This window comes from Puntigrus tetrazona, chromosome 17, assembly GCF_018831695.1.
Source record: "Puntigrus tetrazona isolate hp1 chromosome 17, ASM1883169v1, whole genome shotgun sequence".
NCBI lineage: Eukaryota > Metazoa > Chordata > Actinopteri > Cypriniformes > Cyprinidae > Puntigrus > Puntigrus tetrazona.
Genome location: NC_056715.1, coordinates 2,392,997 through 2,419,586, shown reverse-complemented (window position 1 = coordinate 2,419,586; position 26,590 = coordinate 2,392,997). Strand labels below are relative to the sequence as shown.

General features: G+C 35.2%; 1 protein-coding gene across 4 annotated transcripts in view; it reads right to left on the bottom strand.

Moving 5' to 3' along the window:
• LOC122362283 (neuronal PAS domain-containing protein 3) overlaps positions 1 to 26,590 on the bottom strand; it is a 272,325-nt gene that overhangs the window by 35,712 nt on the left and 210,023 nt on the right. For all 4 annotated transcript variants that reach the window (XM_043263690.1, XM_043263691.1, XM_043263692.1 and 1 more), the window contains one exon: positions 9,160 to 9,337. In XM_043263690.1, coding sequence (XP_043119625.1) covers positions 9,160 to 9,337 — 178 coding nt within the window. The remainder of the gene's footprint in view (positions 1 to 9,159; positions 9,338 to 26,590) is intronic.

Sequence of the window (26,590 nt, the reverse complement as noted above, 5' to 3'; positions counted from 1 at the left end):
ACTTTCATAATTACGGAGTAAGTTATGACGTTTTCCCTCAAGCACGCAAAATTAACAAGCATTATGTCTTTTACTTACAAGTAGCAGGATCATTATGGCACCAGTGCTGTAAAATAGAGCTTTCTACAAGTGCACTACACACACACACACACACACACACACATATATATATATATGCATGTCAAAAATATCCCGCATTAATGTTATATCTAAAATTAATATATATGTTCTAGGCCATGGCAAAGATGACACCAAAACAGATTTAAAAAAGTAAATCTAGAGGCAATTTTTATTTTCTAAACAAGAACATTTAAGCTGAAAACATACATGGGAACAATCTCCAATTCAGACATTGTAATTTGTTTTGAATTAAATAAAACTAAAAAAACAATTAAAAACACCAACAAACTACATAAAAATTACACTACATTATTATAGAACTATTACCATTTTATTTTATTATCATTGATATAGAGTTCCATTTTTTTATAATATTTTTCATTTCATTTAAGAATTATAATTAATTTTTCTATTTTTATTGTCTAATTTCTCAAGTTTTATACTTTTCATTATTTTTATTTTATTTTTGTATTTAAAAACAGAGAAATGTTGAAAAAGCTTTTATTTCAGTTTATTTAAACATTTATATTTCTTTACTTTTAATGTTTTGCCTTCATGACAATAACCTTTGTATGAGTGGATATCATGGACAGATAATTATTTAAAATGTATTAAATAAAATATTGTTATTTTTAAAAATTAAAAGTGGTTTTAAATTATTTTGCTTAAAAAAATACCAAATCAAAAGATAAAAAATTACAAAATATATTTAATAATAAAAAAAATCTATTTAATGTATTATAAAAGCAGTGACTATTAAATAGATTATAAATGTCTATTAAGAACCATGATTTTACTGTTATTTCATTCTCACATTATTTTTATCCGCACTCCAGACTGACGTGAGCGTTACCGCTGTGCCACACTTCTGACCCCCTACAAACCAACAGATTTGTTTACAATTACCAAACAATCAATCACAGATGTCTTCATATTATGTCATTATCTCCACAAAAAAAATACAAGCCAGTTCCAAGGATGGCGTGTGTGTTTCATACGTCTGTGACTCATCCTTTGAGATCCTCATGAGTAATGAAACGACAACAGTAGCACACATTGGACGAAGCTCAACACACCGTCTCCTGCCCAGAAAAAAAAAACCCTCCCCATCTGCCATCTGTGATTGGAGACCGCCACTGGAAAAATCACGCCGCAAATCTCTGAATCCGCGTCCCAGTCATGCCTGGCGTAATAGACGCTACTGGAAAACAAATACGCATGTTTTACTCACAATAGCCACCTGCAACACTCCGTTAGTATTTACAGCCGAGACGAGGAGACAACCTGAGCGCCTGATCTGGCCTGATTCGCTCTATAGATAAAACGGCAAAACATCACAGCAGACACCGGTGTTTGTTTTAATTAAATGCACTCCTTCGCCGACAGAAACGCAGATGGACAAAAGAATCGGATTTGCATTCTTAATCAAAACGAAGCGTGCGGCAGAATAAACAGATCTTACGCTTTGCGGGAAAACAAACTCAAGCTGTGGCCGTGCTTTAATTGTCAGAAGACGCATCTATAGCATAGCCCAACTCCGGAAACTCGTCCTTCCTCTCTGGGTTGATAACGTAGCAGGGCCGGTCTGTGTTTTTCGCAGACGTCTGGTTCGGAAAGCTGTTCCTTGTTTGGATGCAGGCCAGACGGGATACTTCGGGCTGGCCGGTATTAAACGTGTCGGCGTAAGATCTCTGAGCTCCTGTGGCTCTTAACATTTGTTAGCTCTAGACAGATCAGTCACGAGCAACTTCTGTTAAACCCTAGGAGCTTCTCTGCTGTTTGCTGTCTACGTAGGCGGCATTTATTTGAGGAGTTGCAACTTATCTCAAAAGCTTTTCGTGGGAAGTGCGCGAGAGGGTTCGCTGAAGTCACAAACGCACTCTGATTGAGCATGCAGATGTGAATGCACACACTTAAAAGACATTATACTGTTAATCTGGCGGTAACAAAGCTTGTTTAGCATAGCTAATTCTAGCATGTTGCTAAGCTAATCATCAGTCGACGACATGAACAGATGAACAGATGACAACAAGTTTACTAAAAGAACTAAAAGTTGTTAAAACACCTTAACGGTAAAATGAAAAAGTGACATTTTTATATATATAAATTAACGTTAACCTACGCGATTATTTAAACGTTTGAGGTTGGTAAAACGGATAGTTATATTGTGAAATATTGTTACAATTCAAAACGATTATTTCCATTTGAATACGTTTTAAAATCTTATTTATTCCTGTGATGCCAAACTGAATATTCAGCATTAATACATGATCACATGATCCTTCAAAATCATTGATCTAAGGTTATGACAATAACCTTAGTTGGTTGGATATTATAACTGTGCTTATTTTTGGTAACATAGTATATGCCTTTAATGCAACTTTAGTTCATTTTAAAGCTTCCTTTTGGAATAAAGGACCTCAAACCTTTAAAGATTATAGTGTATATTAATTACTTTGGTAGAAATGTTGTTCATTGTTCATAATAAATAATATATAGTATATAATATATAAATAATAGTCAGGCATTGTAAATTGGTAATAAAGTATATAAATATAACACACACACACACACACACAAAATATCACATACTAATGTGTGAAATTTCAGCTGTTATATTTTTAGAAAAAAACATTTGACGATGAATCATGCACAAAGACTTAAACAAAAAAATGAAGTATAATTTAAATCCCCATGTTTGTCACGTGATTACAGAAGACAAATGATATTAGGCTGTCTGTTCTAGCGCAGCACACACACACACACACACACACCCCCATTGCCTCTCAAAAGGGTGAAGTATTGGGGCTCGGAAAGTGAGATGAATTGAAGAAATGTCAGATGGGTTCAAACGTGACCCCATTGGCTGGGTCAGCCTGAATAAAATCAATATGTTTGAGCCGCAGACCTCAGGAACTTCAGATTTCAATTAAAACTCCTCCAATAGTTTTGGTCATGTGATCACTCCTGACCCCAGTGATATCCCATTTTCCCAAAACCCAGGTGTTTGTGTGACTACGTGGACGACATGTTAACAGGCCTGGCGTCATTTGTTTATGAATGCCATTTGGTTTGATACCGCAATGCTGTAACACGTACTTAGATAACCTTCCTCTTACTCTAAAAGAAAACAAACGGTGGATACTAAACAACAAGAGTACTAAAAGTGTGTGAAACTGATGAGAATCACGGCATTAGACAGGTTTGTTAGGCTAATGTGTGCCGTCCGAGAGCTCTAATCCCATTATCTGTATTCTGAGCCAGCGCTAACTGCTTGCGTGACCCCCAACTCTTCTCAAGGACACTTCTCTATATGTGCCAAACACCTACGATGGGGCGAGATTCACCTGTGAGGATTCTGGGTAATGCAGACCACAGAATCCCCTAATGACCCAGACAGTGGACAGCAGCCGTTGAGGTCAGCGACCTCGGCTAGATGCCTCTGGTGTCCTTAGAGCCCTGAGGCTGAATGAAACTCAACACATATCCTAGCAAAAAGACAGAGTGAAAAATAATCATTATGCTGACACTAAACTATAGTGTTATAAGACTACAAATATATATATTAAAGCTGCAGGATACTGCTTTTTTTATCACACACACACACACACACACACACACACACACACACACACACACACACACACACACACACACACACACATGTATATATGGGTAGTTGACAAACAAAAATGGTCCTGTGTGTCCTATGGTGTGATGTATTATAAAAAATGTAACATACAAATAATGTATCTGTATTCTTACAGTTATAAATAGCATATTATATAAATATTAAAAATGTTATTAAATACAGTTACACTAAACTACAGTATTACATGTAATACTGAGGAGAACTGCAAATATTTTAACAAGATACAACATATGTTTTCAAAATAAATACTTCTACTACTAATAATAATGAAGTGAAAAATAATCATTGCAGTAAAACAAAATTAAGGTATTATATGTGTGGCTAAATAGAACTAGATTTTTTTTTATTAATGCAGAATATATTGAAATAAAACGTCACTGCTTTACAGCTCATGTGGGATTAAGCTACTTACATTTTCTACTCATAAACTATTTCATATGCAAAGAGTGCACTATTTCAGTGTTTTCAGCTTAAAACTAAAGCTTTGCATTTTGATGGCATTTTGCATCAGGTGCGAAGTGACCACAACGAGCTCATTCTTTCACATACGATCCACTAATGTCTCATCAAACACAGTCAACGATTTGTCAATGTGTCAATGAACGTGCATTCAAACGTAACCGCTCAAAATGAGCACTGCTAAAAATGCACAACAAAGCGCAGTTTGTGTGTCGGAAATGAACACAATTAAACCACGTGATCTAAAAACGCACGACCAGACGTCTCACTCCCGCCTCTTCCTGTTCGTTTCAGAACACAAGTCTTATCTGACAGTGTTTCAGTGTGAATCTGTGCATGTGTGTTTGTGTACAGTAGAGTGTGTGTGTGTGTGTGTGTGTGTGTTATTGGAGGTTTTCTTCTGGTCTGACAGGGGTAGAATCAGAGGCCTTGTGGAAAAGAGCTCTATTTGCATTTCAAATGTCACCCGCAGCAGCAGACACCTGTTAAAGGCTAGAGGAGAATCCACACAAATCAAAGGTCTGACCCTGCGGGAGAGTCCGGATCACCCTGCCCATGGGCGACTGCTGCTCTGGACGCCCCGAGACGCCCGCTCAGCCCTGCGCTGGGACCCGGCGCTCCTCACACAATGTTCTCGGCCCACCATCCTCACATGCAGCACTGCCAAAGGTTAATTCGGGTGTTTTTTCCCCTTTATTTATAGTATCTTGTGCTTTTTTATCATTGTTTAATGCCACATCTCTTGTTTTGTCGATGTATGCTGGCATACATTACACTGGTCTTCGTGTGTCCATTACAACTGAGCTGAAACCAAAATATCTGGTCATTTTAATATTTAAATTAAAACATCAATTAACTGAAATGTGGATATACAATTACAATAGGTTAAATGATCATTACAATATTGATATTTCACATTTAAATGCATTCAAAGATGCAAGATACATGACCATATACCAGTATGTACACACTGTGCCAAAACTCCATAACTGAGGTAAAATCAAGATCTTTATAACATATTGCATTAATATTGTATATAATTATCACCGCTTATAGTGTTGGGGAGTAACCAACTAAATATAATGACAATATAAACTGCTTTCAATATATTTTTAAAGCAATTTACAGTAATGAGCTGTCTTTAGACTCAAATGAATCATTTCAGAGAACTAGCTCAACAGAACAGAATCGCTCGGTCAAATGATTCAATCATTAATCAATCATCATGTGATTTTTGAAGCTATAATCTAAAAATGCATGTTTATTGTTGTTCGGTTCAGGTTTGCTCGCGATCATAACTATATAAATGATATAAAATAGCTAAAATATACAACATACAATACATAGTAGCTTCTTCAACACTACGACTGCTAATTTTAGAATAAAAACATAACAATATAGATAGATAGATATATAGACAGATACTACTGCTACAATAACCAGTGCTAATAATAACTAGACTTTCTGAAATGAAGAATGCATTCCTCCAAGTTAAAAGACTTCTCCTTTGTTAGCCGTTAGATGAACATTTAACTCCCTTAAAAGGAATGAATAGGTTAAAGGAAGTGTAACTAAAAGCAGTGCTCTCTGCGCTAGAGCCGATTGGACAGATGTCACAGGCTCACAGACGTCTGCTTCCAAATTCATCTCATTGCAAATGAAGCTTGAATCGTTTTCTTTTATTAATGCACGAACGGGGGGCTGCTTTTCACGCTCATCAAAAGCCTCTTGTTGACAAACAGCAGGATTACGATCTTCGAGAAAAATAGCGCCGTCTTTACCGCTTTATTGCCGGCGTGTCATGCCCTTGAGAGAGAGAGAGATGGAGCCAGTGATGAGGGAAAAAAAAAACTCGCGCTCCCCTCCGCACCGCCAGATATTTAAAATAGGCTGTTGATAACACAATTTACTCCGCAGGTTGAGCGGATGAAACAAGTGACATCACAGGCAGGAAGAGGAGGGGGGGAAAAAAAACGAGCGTATAGGCAGGACACGCACACATGTGAGGGAGGTGACAGGAGGTGAAACGCTTGACTCCACCTCAAACACTGCTCAGCCTGCCGTTCATTCAGAGAGAGAGAATAACAGAGCGCAAGAGGGAGATTTGGTGTCCCAAGGAGGACTATTATACCAGCAGAAAGATAACTATTAGCATTCCCATTCATCTTAATGACAGTAGCGCGGCTGGCACGCAGATGTGACGCCAGACACAGCGCGCAGGTAAATATAAAAGTCAAGAAGCAGAAAGATATATCGCTGGCGAAGTATTTACAATGACATAATGAAATATCTGCAACAACAACAAAAAATGTTAATAAAAAAAAAATACATTTTTGTCTTGTTTGCTGTGCTCAAGTCTTGGTTTTCAAGAAAATCACCTCGGTAGTAAAATAACGTTACACTCTCAATGCTGCAGAGTCCCTGGGGAGACACGGTAATGGAAAAAATGATATTTCAATGCTTTTGTCCTTTCGCTAAGCTACTGCATCATCCCAAAACATTTGCATTCTCCAGAAAACTTTACGCTCGATCAACAAAACATTTAAATTGTCTCACAAAACGCTTGAATTTTCTCAACAAAAGAATTGCGTTTCCCCGAGAAACTTCCGCTCCCTTACGTCCGCGTTCTCTCACAAAACATTCTTTCACAAAAGTAATGCGCTCGCCGACGAACTTCCGCATAAATATCGCTTTCTCCCAAGAAACCTTGCACTCTCTCTCGCAAAACATTTGCTTTCGCAAATATATTGCACTTCCCGAAGAAACAATGCATTTCAATGCGTTCTTCTGCGCTTCCTTAAGCTTAAGTTTAAGTTTAAACACAATAGTTCTGAAAAGACAACACAAAAGTTCTGTGCAAAAAATGATGCATCTACCACCATGCCCCTTTAGGGGTTCGATACGATGCAAAAAAATGAAGGCAACAAATACATACTAACAAGATTACACTGTAGACAACGTCACTGATTTTAATTTTTTTGTCTAGGTATGGCATCGTGCTGCTGGCTGGATTTAAACACGCGCTTTTTCTCCTTAGAAACGTCTTGTATAGTATGTGTCTCTGGTCCTCATGATTTATAAATGAAGCTTTGGTGTTAAAAGACAGACCGCGGTGCCCTTTATCTGATTGTAAAGCACATTTTTAATGATTCTGCGTATACACAAATAAATCTCAGCATCAGACCAGCCCTCAAACCATTAAAGACCCTCTCGCTCACTCTCACCAAGAAATGAACACTCAAACACACACACACACACACACACACACACACACACACGCGCGCACACACTTTTCGAGTCTGCCAGTGTGAATTTTCTGCCTGGCTAGAAAAAAAAAAGGAAAAAGAAAACGCCACGAAAAGGACAAAACCACAAATGTGGAACTTCAATTAATTTAAAGCTCCAATCAGCAAAGAATAAATCCTTGGCAGATCTAATTACTGAAGCTCTCGGAAGACCCGGGCCGACCAGCCAATCTCCCTCATGTTTGAACAGCTTGATGAACTCGGGGACTGATGGATATCAAGTCATTTTGTTTAATTTATAAATGGATTTTCCCCTAATACTTAAATTATCATCAGTACAACACAATGAAAATGGGAACATTTGGAAGGCAAAGTCTATAAGAGCCCTGAAAGGAATTCCAATGAGGAATGTCACCTCTTTTCATCCCTGCTATACAATTCGTCTAATTAAATTCGGGAGCGGGGTAAGCCTGTGTTACAGTGCTGCCGCCACACGGGCCGCCCCTGGAGAGTTCAGGGCCGAGCGGAAGACACTCATCAGGTATATCATGTCACACGTGCCATTAACACACACGCTTTTGGCAACCTAAGGTCCACTCAGTGTCTGAACATCATATTGACCGCATGGTGCGGCGCACCTATAACACAGACCTCAGAAAGAAACATAGCTTTAGGTATCAATAAATAAACAGACTTAGCAAATATAAAGCAATATAAACGAATAGCATAAGCCGAATCTGGAGCTTCAAGATCACTGAATGAAACCTTTACACAAAGCCACGGTGTAATAGATGGTTTGCTGAAAAACGGAAATTATTCATGTTATTAACGTTATTTATAAACTATTCAAATTATAAAACGATTCAAATGGCAGAATCCAGACATTAAAGTAAAAAGTCTTGTAGAAACAAAACCCCCCAAAAAACACATTTTAGGGATAAAAAGGTTGGTATTAATGATTGATAATAAACCTAAACATTTTTGCAGAAAAAAAACACCACCAAAACAGAGCCAAATATAAATATTATATATTTATGTAAAAATGCATATTCTAAAAGATATCTATTATTAATATATATATATATATATATATATATATATATATATATATATATATATATATATATATATATATATATATATATATATATATATAATAACAATAATAGATATTTTTTAGAATATGCATTTTTTAAAAAGACTAAAAACTGTATTATAATATGAATTTACATTCAAGGACTTTGATGCGAAGTGAAATTGTTCACCAAAAAAAAAAAAAAAAAATAAATATATATATATATATATATATATATATATATATATATATTATTTATTAACAAATTAATCAAATTAAATAAAAATAAATAAATAAAACAAAAAGTTAAAGGGCCAAAACAAACTATTAAAAATAAAATAACTAATTAAACTAATTAAAATAATAATAAAACCAAATAATATAAAAATAATCATATTTTTTATTTGATTTATTTATTTACTTATTTTATGAGTAGTAAACTAAACTAGTATACTCAAAAATCAAACATCAAAAAGAACACAAAACACAAACCCAAGGTTGCCTGTTGCACACACACACACACACAGTGCCAATGACGTCTAAATTCTAGACACTTTAACCCCTGGTGTTCTAACCTGTCCAGCTCACAGTCCAGCTCATAATCTTACCTGGCTCAGGTGTCTCAGAGTGAGAGGAAGAAGAGGCAGAGCTGGCCCCGTCCTCGGCCCCGCCGCCCTGAGACAGCAGCCCTCTGCCCGGCGGAAGCTTCATGCCCAGCTGCTCGGCCATCTCCACATGATCGCCCGGATGAACGTAATCAAACACACTGCTGCCCGTCAGCTCCACCTGCAGCCGCACGAACGAGAGACGGGGACACAGTCTTAGTCGACATGTACTTACAGTCAGCAGAATGTCTGAAGTAGACTAAAATATAGTGTGACCTTGTAATTACTAAAATATTAAAAAACAAAAGCATATAAAATTCCTTAAAAAAATAAAAGGCAAATTCAAAAATATAAATAAACACAGTATTTAAACAATACTACAATTGCAATGATACAAACAATATATATGTACATTTTTTGTCTCTTTTTATGTGTGCGCCCTGCGACTTTAGTGCAAGTGAGCTCCAGCAAATTTCTCATCAGATCATTATTTCATATACACTCACGCAGCTAAAAATGTCATGAAATTTTAATTCCCATATGATCTGTTTAGCATTATATAAAGTCTTTTAATGACTTATTCATGAAGGCTAGTATGAAGTATTACCCGGCTATCTTTCGTAGTGAGCTTAATGTGCTTTTCTGTAACTGTAGCTTGGCTAAAAGCACTTGTGCTCTTTTTATTTGGACTTCAATCCTCCCTCCGGAGGTTTCCTCTGCCTCTCCTCAGCTCGCCGAGGCACAACTTTTTGCTCTTAAGGGGAGCGAGAGCTCGTCCAAATAATCAAATAATTAGCGCGTGCTTGTCTAACCTTTAAACACGCTCATTTGCTAAGCGGGCGGGAAAAACGGATTTACTGTTGCTAACTCGGGATGACAAGGAAAAAAACAAGAACAGGCGGTTAAAGTAGCTGTGGCTGCGGCGCGTCTTAAACATGCTATTGTTGTGTTCTGAGTAACGCTGTTCTGTGATCAGGTCCACGTCTACAGGGACCCGCGGATTACATGAGAATAATCCCTTTAATGTCCTATCCCTCAAAGCAATTTAGTACTTCACAAATTATTATTCCAAGCAGAAACAATGAATAAAGAGACGGGCCGCTGACAGAGGCACGGGGCTCGGGTTATTTCGGCACAATGCTACGACTGTGAAACAGAACAATGCTGTGTTGTAGATTTAGGCCTTCTGCTGTCCCGTCGTCAGAAAGAAACAAAAGGGCTATGCGAGGACAGTTTCGAACTAGCAGGTAGGAAAAAATACATTTAGTCTACTAGTGGACAGACAATAAAATAAGACAAAACAAAATGATCATATAAAATAAATACGTTTTTATCAAATTCAGCTTCCTACCGTGAATTTATTTACGTGTTAAACGTGCAACGTTTTGTTCAAAAAAGTCAAAGCACGGATGAAATAATGTTTTATCATCAGGCCACACTAAATGTTATTTTATTCGGAAATCTGCTTACAAATAGGTAAAACGTAGTGGTTTGAAGGATAGCGGCGAAGACTGGTAAATAATTAGAATTGCTATTAATTCGCATTTTGGGGGCTGCACTGTGATCTTTAAATAAAGTCTAATGATTCCTGTTCTAAATATATCTAATAATAGAAGATTTTTTGGAAGATAAGCTATTGTTACAATAAATGTCATTGTAGTGGGTCGTACATTAATTTTTGAGTGAGGGGAAAAACAATTATTAAACTGGACAAAATCTATTGTATGGAAACTTTTAAAGGTAATGCATTATAATATTTTACTCATAAAAAAATATTAAATTTTTACAGAAAGTAATGCATTATATTTACTCATGTATTACTTTTCTGCCACTTGACATTACACATGCTTAAAACGTAAAAATTACACATGAAAATGTAAAATTTATAAAAAAATAAATAAAAATAATACATATACATATATATATATATATATATATATATATATATATATATATATATATATATATATATATATATATATATATATATATATATATATATATATATATATATATATATATATATATTTATTTATTTATTTTTATTTATTTATTTTTAGAACTGTCCATAAATAGATGTGGCAAAAATTTTTTTAGATATTTGATTGGAAATGTAGTTATTAGAAAAAAAAAACTCACGTTACTTGTAATGCATTACCCCTGATACTGCATATAAATACAGTCAAATATTTACCCAAAACACGGTCTAGGTGTAATATTCAGCAGAATGCTTACTGAAGCAATTGATGCGCATCTTCACACATTAAACACAACATTTTACTGGGCTCTTACTGTAAAACAAACAGCAAAAAAATAAATCACAGAAAATCCATGGAAACATAAACCAAAACAACTGTGCAACAGGACCACCGACTGTCTGTCTGTTTCTCCAGCTCTCTTTGTCTCTTTCTTACTGTTTGGCCTCTCATACACTAGAAACCCAACAGCACATCTGATTTTTTTCTTCTTCTTCTTTTTTTTGTCCCTGGGCATCAAAAAGCTGCAGGCACAATCCAAGTAAGACTTTCTGGATCTTTCTCTGGAAGACTGACATTGCGCCTATATCCAGTAGACCAAAGAATTGAGGATTCTTTTTGAAGAACTAAAGAGATGGGGTTGAGGTTTTCAACCGGCTTACAGACAACTGGAGTCCAATCCCAACAAAAAGAAGAAACAAGCCATTCACTTAAAAAAAGAAAAAAAAATCAGCTTGTGTTTAACCTTGAGAGTCCAGAGGCACTATAGATAAGCTCATGCTGTATATTTAATGTATATTTATATTTAATTATATATATCTATCTATCTATCTATATCTATCTATCTATCTATATATATATATATATATATATATATATATATATATATATATATATAAGAACATTTTACCAATCCCAAACCATGTAAATCTTAATAATTACTTTGTAATAATTTGTATTTAATGTCAAGAATTAATGTCAAGAATTAATGTCAAGAATTAGGTAAGAATCCATCAGGAACCATTATTAATAATAATAAACATTAAAGGAACCATAATAATTCTATTATTGCTTTAGTATTACATCCTTCTCATGAGCATTTAATCATTCATTACACCTGAATACAAGGAGTTTTGGACTTTCAGCCTTCCTGGACAGTTATATATCACTTATGTATGATTAAATACAAAATCAATGGTAGTTTTTAAGATTGATGTGGTTTGGGATTGGTAAATGTTCTTTTGAAAAAATAAAATAAATATATATATATATATTTAATATATAATGATAGAGCAGAGCGCAGTATATGTGTATATATATATATATATATATATATATATATATATATATATATATATATAGATGTACACTGAAATATTTAAAAATTTAATTTTATATATATATATATATATATATATATATATATATATATATATATATATATATTTTTTTTTTTTTTTTTTTTTTTACATATTTTTCTACAATACAAAACACTAATAAAAAACTTCAGTTTAAATAAATAGATGGTTGATTCCTTTTGTGATAATTGCTACAAGCAGCAGCAGTTTTTTAATTATAAAATGAGGAAAACATCAGCTAATAAATTTACAACAGGACTACAATTGTCTATTAATAAAGCAAATAGTGTCAATTTGAGCTTTTCTTAAAAAAAAACAGATGACAGGCTCCCAGCAAGTGAACACATTACAATGAAGAAAAAATCTATTTCCATACAAAGATGTAAGGCTATCTCTCTTTTCCACGTGAGAGCGGACAAACCTTTTGTGTCCATTATAATTCACGCACACGGCCCGGCGACTATTTTAACAGTATTAGAATGAGGCCACTTTTCAGCACAAGTGGCTGCACAAAGCACTCGTCTTGCCTTAATCTCTGCGATGTGAAGATGGGCGAACAATGCGGCGCGAAAATAATATCGGCTCTGATATTCATCGTGTGGCGGCCGGTGCGGTAAAGTGTTGTCTGTAACAAGAGAGCAGCAGATTATGCTCTGTGATTGCAGAAAGGACACTTGGATTACAGAAGGAGGTTTTGCATTGTAAATGAGGCCCGGCTCGCTGGAGTGGGGCCACGGACAGAGCCCACCAGCAACATGCTTATTTTGTAGAAGGTCACTCAATAAGAGCCCCCTCTCTTTCCTCTGGCTTATTAAGACTGACTGGCACGCATTAATGAAATCACCTGATTTTACAAACATGAAGAGAGAGAGAGAGAGAGAGAGAGAGAGAGAGAGAGAGGAAATGGAGTAGAAAAGAAAAAACCCTGATGTTATGCTTGAGTTTAAGAAGGAAGCCCTTAATTAGCAAGGTTTCAGAAATGTCAGCTGTCGCCTATTAACTGTTCTGCTCTATCAAAGCTATAATTCCCAGCTGTCAAATTTCATCACACGATGGGGGTTTCTTTCTGCTAGTTTGTGTGGGGGCGGAGTCAAAGGTTCTCTGACCCCACCTTAAATGTTTTGTTGTGTTGTGAATGCATAGGAATCGTTTTATTTGACACTTCTTTTCATTAGAAACCTCTGCTAATATACTTGCATACAAATATAAAACAAAGAGCTATATGTTACCTTCAAGTAGATGAATGTAATATTTAATAATTGTTTACAACTTTTCAATAAATATAAATAACTGCATTTTAATATTATATTTTATTAAATAGATTTATTTGAAATTTTCTAATTAAAATGAATAAATATTAGTTTTTTAAGTTAATTATATATTTTATTAAAAGAAATTCACAATTCCAGATAAACATAAATAACTCTATTACTTACTCTATTGTTTTATTAATTATTATTAATATTTGATTTGATTTTCAATTTATTTTTAAGTTTACATTAAATTATTTTAAATGTAAATATTGAAATATTTAATATCAAACTAAACAAAACTAAAGTTTGTAATGCTTTCTTAAAGTGTTAGGTATGAGGTCTTGAATTTCAACACAGAGTCATGCAGAGTTTGCCTTTTTAAAAAAAAAAAAATCAGTCCATCTCCGTTTAATGATTGAGCAGCTCTGGAAGAACTGACCCCTCCCCTTCACTCCGCCCCTTTCTGCCTGAGCCCCGCCCCCTCTCTCATTCCCGTGTCTCTGCATGAAAGCCAGCATTAGCTCCCTCTATTTACTCCAGCGCTCTCTCTTGCCCTGCTCTGTGAAGCTGAAGAGGCATGTCAAGTGTCACTGAACCCCTCCAAACGGCAATAGGAAGCTGCCAGCTCTCGTCTCTCACATTATGACACAATTACTCGCTGGCATCAAACACGCGCCGCCACGGCTCTCACCTCACGCTCCCTGCCAGTTAACCTGTTTGGAGTCCAGGAACATTTTGGCCCCGTCCATGCATGCAAATCCACAATCATGACTCACTGCTAAGATAAAACGGCTGTTGCAAGTGCTGATGTGAGATAGCAAAGATCTGATGCTTGAAATGACCCCTAGCTTTTCAGCTTTGGCTGTCGAGTCGCTTCTGTAAATTGCTTCTGATTTCCGAAACACTTGTATGCGCACAGTACCGTAGAATTAATTTTAACTTGAAAAAGAAAATTGTCCAAAAAAAAATAAAAAAAATATATATATATATATATATATATATATATATATATATATACACACACACAAAAGTATACATTATTTAAAATCATGAAAAGTAAAAATAAATAAAAAAGTGTAAAAATTTGTAAAAAAAATTGCTTGTATTTAATCATAATTTTTGTGTTTTCTGTATGATAAAAAAATAGCAACTATTACAAACTTGAACGTGGAAAAGACACAATCCTCAGAGACAGAAAAGCACATTGAACACATTTGAGAGGAGGGAGAAATTCCTTTCAGTTCCTTAAAATGTCAGTGTCTTTAAAAAAAGTATTAATCAAATAAACTGATGTTGGCTGGAGGGTTCAGAATTAATTAACGCATTTAACGCAAATGTGCTAAATGGAACATTATACGTTTCATAGCATGTAATTACTCTTTTAATAAATGATTCATGTTATATTCCCATCAATTGATAACACTTGTGAATCATAAAGCAATTCAGCGAGAGCTTGTCTGGACCATGAGATAGAGCGAGTGGGGTTCAAATCATTGGTCCTTCTGTTTTTGTTCCAGCTGGGAACTAAAAGTCCCAATTAAATTATGCAAACCCTGCTGCCCCGATTGCCAAGAGCTAGAACCAAAAAATCTGTTCGGCTGTACAGCAGAGCTGAATAAGAGAAACACTCAGCTAGAAGAAAACATTATTTTATGTGAGAAACTTTTTGAGCAAAATTTGATAAAAAAAAAAAAAAATGCATAATATGTAATATTTGCTATAAATATTGTTTATAATATTTAAAAAAATACAATAGTGTGTTAATAATATATATATATATATATATATATATATATATATATATATATATATATATATATATATATATATATGGTTATTCACATTTTAATGTTGTTATATGAAAACAGTTATATAAAAATAAATAAATATACTACATATAATATATAATTAATTTAAATATAAAATATAATTAAAAGCTGTAAAATATTCACTCTGAAAAAGTAGGCATTTAGCTTTATAAAAAATACTGTGAATTTGTATGTAATGTAAAAATATAATTATTTAAAAGAACATTAATATATTCAAAGGAGGTGTTACATTTCATAACAATTAAATATTATGTCAAATTTGTGATGTGAAATGATGAATTATTATTAATTACATCCAAAATAAAAGTTTTTTTAATATATATATATATATATATATATATATATATATATATATATATATATATATATATATATATATATATATATATACATTTTACACATGTATATATATATATATATATATATATATATATTTATATGTATATATACTTATATATATATATTATGTGTATATATAGACACTCACATACAGCAAATATTTTTGAAATATTTCCATGTATTTGCATTCATACATTTATATCCATATAACTTATATTATATATAAATATATTTAATTTATAAACGTAACAATGTTTTCTAAATATATACAATATGCATGTGTGTGCATTTATATATACATAATAAATATACACAGTACACAACCATTAATCTCGATTAATCAGCACTATGTGAAATACATTTGAATTTCAGCAAACTTTGAATATCTCTTAGCATTTCTCATACTATTCATTACATCAACCGCAGACCGCTGAGCTTTCTAAATATCAGCATCGGCCATAAAAAAAAGCCGTACCGTTGGACCACAAGCACAGACTTCACCATAAACTATGATTGACATGACTATGATTAACCTCTGCTTTTCACGCGGTCTCATCCATTAGGGTTCCCGGTAAATCATCTGATTACCGAGCCTATAAAATAATAATAGGGCTCCTCGGAAAGCGCCGCCATTGTTGTAGTGGACAAGAGAGAGGAGAGATATCCCTGGAAAAACAAAAGCCGGCAGTGGCTTAAAGGAAGGACATAATTAAGGGCCAATCGGAGCTGTCTTGTGTGAGCAGAGACCCAGGGGAGCACCTCTCTACCTGTCTGACCTTGGAAAATGGGAGTCCTTGGCTGCACCGGTGACCCCGTGATCTCCTCTCACATCCAATCTCCCTCACCGGCACGAGAGGCGACCTGCCTCATGCAAATCCCATCTCCCCCGTGAGCCGCGAATAAACTACAGCCTAATTAAATATTTTTTAACGATGTGAGTAATTTTTGCCAAGGGGTGGATTCGGGGCTAAAATTTAATATGAGATCACAAAAGATGTTCCCAGCGTTGATTCTGTAAATTAATGACTATCTGCCTTATAATAAAAGCATACTGCCGAGAATATGAATAAAGACAGCTTACTTCAACCGAACAAACGCTCGCAGGAAAAGGCTTCTGGAAAGTTGAACTTCTAGCCATGCTTTGGGCAGTTTAGATATTATACAAATGTAAACATATATGTATGTATATATATATGTGTGTGTGTGTGTGTGTGTGTGTGTGTGTTGTGTGTGTGTGTGTATGTGTGTGTAACAAATAAACACACACACACACACACACATAAATGGCTAACTAATAGGTGCAACAATATATATGTGTAAATGATATATATATATATATATATATATATATATATATATATATATATATATTGCAACTAACTAATCTATTTTTAAAATGATGCGAGTAATTTTTGCCAAGGGGTGGATTCGGGGCAAAATATTTAATATTTAATATTTAATTTAATAAATAGGACATCACGAAAGATGTTCCAAGGGTTTCATATCTATCTGCCTTATAATAAAGGCCAACGATATGAATGAAGACGCCTTACTTCAACCGAATGAATGCTTTTGGGAAAAGGCTTCTGGAAAGTTTCCACTTCTGACACTAGCTGAGCTTGGAGCGGCTGAGTAATATTTGTCAGCCAAACAACGAGGTCTTCTAATTTCGCAAATCAAACAGACACACTGTATGTTTGTGAGATGATGTCCCTCAGCGTGGCTCTGGTCTCTTCAGATGAGGCGAAGGGTTAAGCCATGGTCCTGTGCTATTAACTGCGGGAGCTTTCTCAGATCCACTCGAGTGTTACACGGCTCAGATTACAGTAACCTTTAACTGCTGGCTGACAGACAGACGGAGGACGAGCAGTCCATCTCTCGCTTTCTCTTTCTATCCACCTTTAATACCACGCGCGCCACTTCCGCACAAAACCGTAATCTTCTACCTCCCGACACAAGCCTGTCACTTCAGGAAAAATGGAGGGCATCAGTAGCCGTGGGCCGTGTGTATTCTCTGCGCTGATACATGGCACTTTACCTCAGGCTATGCATATGAGCCATTACAGGCGGCTCTCAGCGGCCCATCCGTCAATATTCCAATCAGTCTTTGGATCAGAAGCAATTAATAGAGGCAGCGTCAAACCGACAAGCTCTTTCCATCAAAACAAGCACACATGAAATGGTAATATGGATCCGATTGATAAAAAGGATGGTGTTTGATTAATTCCTGGATGGTTACAGATAAAAGCTAATGCGCACAAAAAAGTAAACACCAAAAAATGTTTATGCAGCACTGTTTATAAGTTCACTGCATTATATGCTGCATATTTAATCCATATATTTAGAATGCTAAAAACAGTATAACACATATGTATAGTAGTTGCATGAATCAAAATTGATAATTGGTAAAAATATATATATATTTATGCATAGTTGCATTAAGAATCAGAAACACATTTAATGCATTACGCTTAAGCTTAAAATGAATTCAGAATATTGCAATATAACTGTGGTAACGGTCAACGCATTACACTGTGATTACTTAAAAGGTTTTATAGAAAGTGTTGCCAAAATATACTGTTATTGTCAATAACGCTTTAACAGATTTTGCCTTAAATTGTAGTGCGCCTGTACTGGTTTGTGTGCGCCAGGTTTTATCTACATTGTGGAAAGCAAATGTCTAAAACCTGCAAGCCAACAGTTCCCAGAGGGAAAATGGCTTAAAATGATATTTTTGTGGCTTTTAGTTCCCATCTGTCAGCACTGAGGCCATCTAAATCCTATTATACAAATTCCCTTTTAGCACACGCAAACATGTCCATTTTACTTGAATATGGACTTGATGCATTCTGCTCTACACAGATTTAGAATGCTGTCCAATCAAGTGCTATCTTGAATGAGGATGTCCCGCCCCCTTCTATGCCGTAGCAGCAAATCATGTTCAAGCCAGTAATGTAAACTAAAGCTCATTTGCTATTTACCAATATGTCTTCATTAGACCAAAAAACACATTTGAAAAGATTGAGCGAGTTCATAAGCTCAGTGTAAAAACAAGAGAAGTCAACGGAAAGTCCTCATCGGTTCATCAATATATGTGCATGTGTGTGTTGTTTGTGTTTCTGAACAGTGATATGAAATTCATAGGCAACACGTCTCTCGTTTCAGGCAGAGCAGAACATCGCTGCAGAGAGACAATAACTTTAACAATTAACTTGGAAGGACAAAAAGGGTAAAAATCTCCCTGCGCTCTTTTCTCCGGCGTTCCTGATTTTTATCGAGCTCACAAAGCTCCCTTAGATCATCTTAATCCACTGTGGCAAAGTAGCTGAATATGAGATTCAGATTGTCTTAGAAATTCTGTGCAACCAATCAGCTTCCTGACATTGCTTTTCCCTTCAACCTTCAGAACTTGTGACAGCAAAGACCAAAAGCCAAATCACAAAGGAGTGCAAAATCGGCAAACCCAGCGAGCCGACCGCTAAAGCCCATGAACAAAGATCGCATTTGACACTTCAGAGCAACTTCACATCCAAATATTTTATCAATCGCAAAATGATATATAGATAAAACATATATAACCTACTATATAAATACGATGCGATATCAATGCTGCAGACAGAAAGACAGACAGATGGTGGGAGAATAAGTTCAGTTTTGCAAAGCAAAATAGTAAAACTTTGAAACTAACTTTTAAAAATGACTTTCACTGGTGTAACCTAAGATTAATACTTATATCGGTAGATGACCAAAATCTTTTTTTTCAACTTAATACAGCTGTTTTTGCTGGATATCCAGAGGAAGTATTTTGTGTCATTTTTTGTCTTTTCAGTCAACTTTGAAAAAAAAACTCTAAATCCTTATAAACTTTCACCTGCACAAAAATAATTTCATAATTAAGTTTTTTTTATTTATTAATTAATTACAATTTTTACCTAACAAAAAATAAATAAATATATATTAAGAATAAAATAATATATATATATATATATATATATATATATATATATATATATATATATATATATATATATATATATATATAATAAATATAATATATATATATATATATATATATATATATATTTATTTTTATATTTTTCATTTTATATAACATTGTTGCTTTTTCTGATGGATATCCAATAGGAAAACTGGTTCATATTAAATAATGAGGTAATGCCTTTTTGGAAGTTCAGTAAAGAAAATAAAGATGTACTTCACGCCATTAGATTATTATATAGATTTGTTTTTGCTGCACATACGACTATATATTAAATAAGAATGCAGTAATGCCATTTTATTCGCCTATATTCATATTTTCTGTAGTCATCTGCCTATTTAATTCAGCAAATGAAAATTCTTTATTATTTTAAATCAGCTTACACATCTTGAAAAGCCATCTCGAGGGAAAAAAAAATAAATCCAACAAATAACAAATCGTCATGAATGATGACAGACGAACGGAACAGTGCCTGCTGCACACAGCCCCAACGTAACGGGGATCAAGTATTTGCTGACAAGAGCGAAAGAAAGAGAGAAAGACGGAACAATGACTCCCATTCCAGTCTCCGGCTAACCTCTGTCCGTTTCGCCTCCCTCGGCCCGCCGTAGAGGCCCGTTACAGATCACTGGCCACTTTGAAAATCAAGAAAATGAAAATCAACTCAGGGGAGAAATCTGCAGAGGCAATAACCCCTCGGTCCCCCCAGTCACATCCCAGCGCCTCTCCATAAAGGGGAAGTGTCATAGCTGTAGGTGGCAATCTAAGACCTTAGCCCTCTTTTCTCTCTGTCCTCAAGACGGGCATTACCATCGCGATTGTCCGTAGTGCCGCCCAAGCCAAATTAAATCAGTCGCTAAATAAAACACAGAAATCGGCCCTATTAGTCTCTCTGTAAGACAGATTAAATATGGCCGTGTCAATGCTGTGCTCTACCCTATTCTCCAGCTCTCCCTTCTTTTATCGGAATCACTTATCCGTCAGCGCCCGGTGCATCTGAATAGAGCTCGAAACATTGGCGCAAATCAATAAACTCTCATTTTCTTGTAACAGTTTCATATTAATCGGGAGCAGGGCGGGGGTCCGGCCGGCTCTGGATCAGTCAGATGAAGATGGGAAACACCAGGGGGCTGCCGTGATCCCTTAATGAAAACCTCCCTCCGAACCCTCTCTCTCCCTCCATCCGCCCGGTTCTGATGAGTTTTCATGCTGATCAAATACAAGCAGAAACGGCCTTTTGTAGCTCTGGTCAATTTTCCCTCCGTGGTCCTGATAAATCCAGACATTGCACAATCACAAGCCATAAATCTGTGTCTGTTCCCCGCCGCGCTGAATGGATGAATTATTGAACAGGAGCCGGGGAGAAAGACGTACGTACATACACACAAACACGTCCGCAGGTACGTTCACGCATAGGATTCGTACAATCCCGCTCCTCGGGTCTGATCATCTGATGAGCTTGAGGGTGATGTCTGGCTTCGATGTGGACAGCTGAAAGCGTTTGATGCCTGCTGCTGTATCAGGCTTTAAATTACGCCGTTCGACTTCCTGAAGAGTGTAAGCAATGTTTGAGTCGAGGGGTCAGGGTCTGGTTGTTTACGGGGCATTGGACTATTAGATGTTGCAACTGCATCACACGAAGTCCCAAAACAACTTTGTTTTGCAAGTGCGTCTATTATTGGTTATAAAATGTTCCTATTTCAGTAACAATGCAAGGTCAAAAACACTTTTATTTTCTTATAATATGCACTTGTTTTTACATTATTCGTTTAGCGACTGCTAAATCTAAAAAAATGGGAAACATCTTTATGTTTAACTATCTATCATTTTATGGACCAAGGTGAAGAAACATTTTACTTGCTTTATGTGTTCAGCAATTTCTTGAGATGAAATTCACATTTTTATCATATTTTTAAACAAAAATATTAGCAGCAAAAAAGAGTTTTTACCATTGGTAGTAATAAAAAAACTGAGCATTTCTGAAGGTTCATGTGACACCGAAAACTGATAAAATAAATTCTATTTTAACATGATTTCATTGTGCACATGATCTATTTTAATAAATGGTTTATTTTTCTTTATATACATTTTGCGAGCAGGCAAAATATATTTCCCTACATTGTGAAGAATTATTTCTGAGTACACACTGCACATAAAGATTGGAGCGGTCCAAAATCCAGCCAATCAGGTGCAGTGTTTGGCAAAAGTCTATTTGATCCTTGTTAGCCAGTAATGAAGTCTAATTAGCTAAGGCAACAGTGAGCTCTCGACATCTATTTGGTTAAAGAGTGTGAATCTACAGTGAAATTTCCTGCTGTTCGGACAACAGTCATTAGCAAAGTCTGCGTGCCGCCACACATTTATAATCTGTCTGTCCCATGCAAACACACAGATCGTGCCTCCAGCGACTGAGCCGTACCGCAGGACCAAACTGTCCCCACCATCTCATTGGAGTTGGGATGCCCCCGGGCCACCCATGGACTATATAATGCACTTTGCCAACAAAACCAGCAAGAGCTTTTTAAAGCAGAAATCTGACTAGCTGACTGATTGCCCCAAAAGACATCAGAAAGCTGTTGTTTCTCATCTTAATGGCAGTGAAGAGTGGCCATCCATCTCTATCTATCTATCTATCTATCTATCTATCCTGCTTTGCGTGATGCTAATCTGCGATGATTGGCCTGGTTTCATTTCCATTTCCTAATAAAGCCAGCGTTTGTGAGCGCAGCGCTGCTTTGTTTACAGCCGTTACCGTGTAAACAGCTATTAACAATACAAAAGTGGCACCCAGTGGCAAAGAGCGAATTTGCATTTTCATTTCAAGCGGGCGAGCAATACGCCAATATTCCCCGTTGATGCCAACACGGCACAACTCGGGGCTCTTTATACAAGGCGCACTTTCAGTTTTAAAACTTTGCAGGATGTTTTCATTCACTTCACACTCCGTAACAGTGGCGCTTTAAAATGTCATAACTCAAAACTTTTTTAAGTCGTAACAAGGCTTACAAGTCTATTTCCTGACATTCAAACTGCAACAGTGCATCCTGTTTGCTACGCTGCAAAAACTATTTGCACAGTGCTGAGTATTTCCGAAACGAATAAACGTTAACATTTTAAAATAAAAACTTTCTTCCAAAGAGGAATGCAACAGCCTTTAGAGTCAACGGAGTGAGACACAAATGCTGTTTAAATGGGTGGATTATGGCCTGTTCTCCTCTTTCTCAGTTGGCTGTGCTGCAGAGGGCCGGTGTAGATGCTGGCTGTAAGAGTATTCTGATTTATGCTCTCTCTCTCTCTCTCTCTCTCTCTCTCTCTCTCTCTCCAGGCAACAGGACACCTTGAGGGGAAATACAAACATCTGACTTACAAGGGCCACCGTACAGCAGACGACACAGTGACTGAACTTCCCAGCACACATTCAGCTGCCTGTGATCATGGTTCAAAAGCTCACCGCCGCTTAAAGGTTAACGCTTGCGTTTGCTTTCTAAAACATGTCAGCACATCTACACGCATCTCTAGTCATCTCAAAAGTGCCTCTTTCCAAACAGAACAGAACTTCAGACGTGATCGGATATCTGCACAGAACAGATTTTGTTAATAATTTGCTGTGTTTTTGAAGCAAACTACATGAACAATAATGGGCAAAAACCATCTAGGTCAAAATATGGATGCAAAATATATGGTCAGTATGAGATTTTTTGTATAAGATATTAATACTTTTATTCAGCAAGGTTGCATTAAATTGATCAAAAATATAAGAAAAGACAATTATAATGTTACAAATCAATAAATGTGTCCTTTTGCATTTATTGAAATATAAGTTTCCATATAGAAATACTAAGTAGCCCAACTGATTTCAATATTGATGATAAGAAATGTTTTAACAAATCAGCATGATTTCTGAAGGATCATGTGAAACTTGAGGACTGGATTAATGATGCTGAAAATTCAGCTTTGCATTCCAGGAATAAAATACATTTTAATAACACAATCACATTTTACGCAGCTATTTTGATGTACAATATATATATTTATATAATGTTTTTGAAGAAAGAAGTATCTTATTCTCACTAAGGCTGCATTTATTTGATTAAAAACATTAATATTCTGAAACATTATTGCACATCAAAATAGCTGTGTAAAATGTGATTGTGTTATTAAAATGTATTTTATTCCTGGAATGCAAAGCTGAATTTGTTGCATTAAATTGATCAAAAATATAAATATAAATGTATAAATAAATAAATAAATAAATAATATATATATATATATATATATATATATATATATATATATATATATATATATACATATATATATATAACACTTAAAGGAACAGCAACATAAATGACATATAACGAGCCATTCAAAAGAGAATAAGCAAGCATGTGTAGAACATATACCACTGAAAATTCAGTGATCCTTCAGAAAAACATCAGTGGTAGTAAGAGATCTTCTTTTGTTTTGCAGCATTTCCTCATCTCAGGATGTCAGACAGCTTCATCCGTGAGCAGAGAAGACCAGAGCAGAAACGGACACTAACACACTCGGTTGATGAGTGGGCTGTGGAGTAACGCTCGCTCTCTCTCTCAACCCCACCGGTTCTCTTGAGATGGCATCGATCCGTCTGTCCATCCACCCATACGCTTTCCTCTCCTCTGTGCTCATGTGGGAGAGAGCGATCGCTGATCTCCATACTGTTCATTAAGCTCCTCTTTCTCAGCTGGGAGAAGGCTTGTTAACTCTTTCTTATGACTTTAAATAGCTCGGACACAAGGGTGTGTGGGAGACAGGACCTCACACACTCAAACACACACACACACACACACACCAAACCAGCCCGGCTGTCAATAGCTGTGACAGTGGGAAGGCTGAATGCCTGTGGGAGTTCATCTTAGAGCTGGACAAAACACTGAAAATCTATAATAAATTTGTGATGAATTTGCTGGTGATGCAAAATTATGTGCGTATGTGTACATACATATACACACTCGTGGTGTTTGCCAAAGTAACAAACAATAAAATGCGACTGATCGACTAGTATCGGTATATCAATACTTGGTATCGGTACCGTTCAGCTACATCAGTATCAATATTTATCGAAATATCTACATTTTTGACAACACTACTATATACACACATGCAATTATATATTTAAGAAAAATATGTTATGTTTATACATTTAATATATTTATTTGTAACATAAATTAATTAATATGAATAGGCTATATACATGGAAATATTTTCAATATCAAAAATGTTTCTGTGTGTATTTATATATTATACATACACACACATAATAAATATACATAGTACACATATAAATAAAAACGTTTATTTTAAATGTGATTAATGATTTGACAGCACTAAATATATATATATATATATATATATATATATATATATATATATATATATATATATATATATATATATATATATACATACACATTTTTTCCCCCAAAATAATTAAATACGAAAATTATAAAACAAAAAAACAAAAACATATACAAACTTGAAAAACACATACATGTATGTACTCAAATATATAATCAAAAACCCTACAAACATCAAGATATCACTGATTTATCTATATTAGCCAGCCCTAGTGTGTCCAGGAGGCTAGGCCTGGTTTAAACAAGGCTACTATTCCTTGAACAGTTGATAAGGGCCTCTGGGTGTTGATTTGAGTCGGGCCCCTGGACGCTGCTTCACCGTGCTGTATTCTAATGCTCTCTCTTTGTTCTTTCTCTTTGTTTCAGTTTGAGATTTCTGAAGGGGAAAACGGTCACACACAATACACTCTATGAATGGCTTTGTTTAAAAGCAGTGATTATGAGCTGTTCCTTCAAATGAGGACAAACCACACACAACGTATCTGCAAGCGATTCTGAGACCATCTTGGACGGTGACCTTGACAACTGACACTGCTGTAAGAGTTCCCACTTATAACTGGGCATTACAGCAATAACCCCTGAGATGCAAGCTAAAACAGCAATTACAGCAATATGATAAAAGACAGCAATGTTCAAGGAATAATTACACTTTTTAATAATAATGATGTCAATAATTCTCCTGTCAGGTAATATAGTTAATTAGCCTAGCTGCAGACATAAACGCTGACTATAAACGGTACGACTTCATAATGATCACTATGACTGCTGATATTAATCAACCAAATTGTTATAATTAATGTAATATTAATGCAACATTTATATATTATCCATTAAAATATTGCATTTAAATCAGCGAGTTACAAAGACTTTAAATGCATCCAAGGAATAACGCATAATGAATAACTAGCAGGTTATTATAACAACCATCTGACTGTGCATATATATAAAATATGAATTTAAGATAACATTATTGTATTATGTGATAATGAAGTGAGCACAAAATGATTCCAGAGAGCACAATAATACAAATAAAAAATAATTTACTATTATAAATGATTCATTAACTTTAAATCCACATTAACGTTATTTGTAATAACAATAAACGAATTAATTTTTATTATTGACATTTATTTAATCACTTATATATGTGTGTCTAAGACATTTCACAATAAATAGTGCATGTCCACATTACGGTTCTAAGATCTTGATCGTAGTTTAGTTCCTTGCCATATAATTGGACTAATCAAAAATCTACGGCAAAACCGCTCTGATAATAATTGACAAAA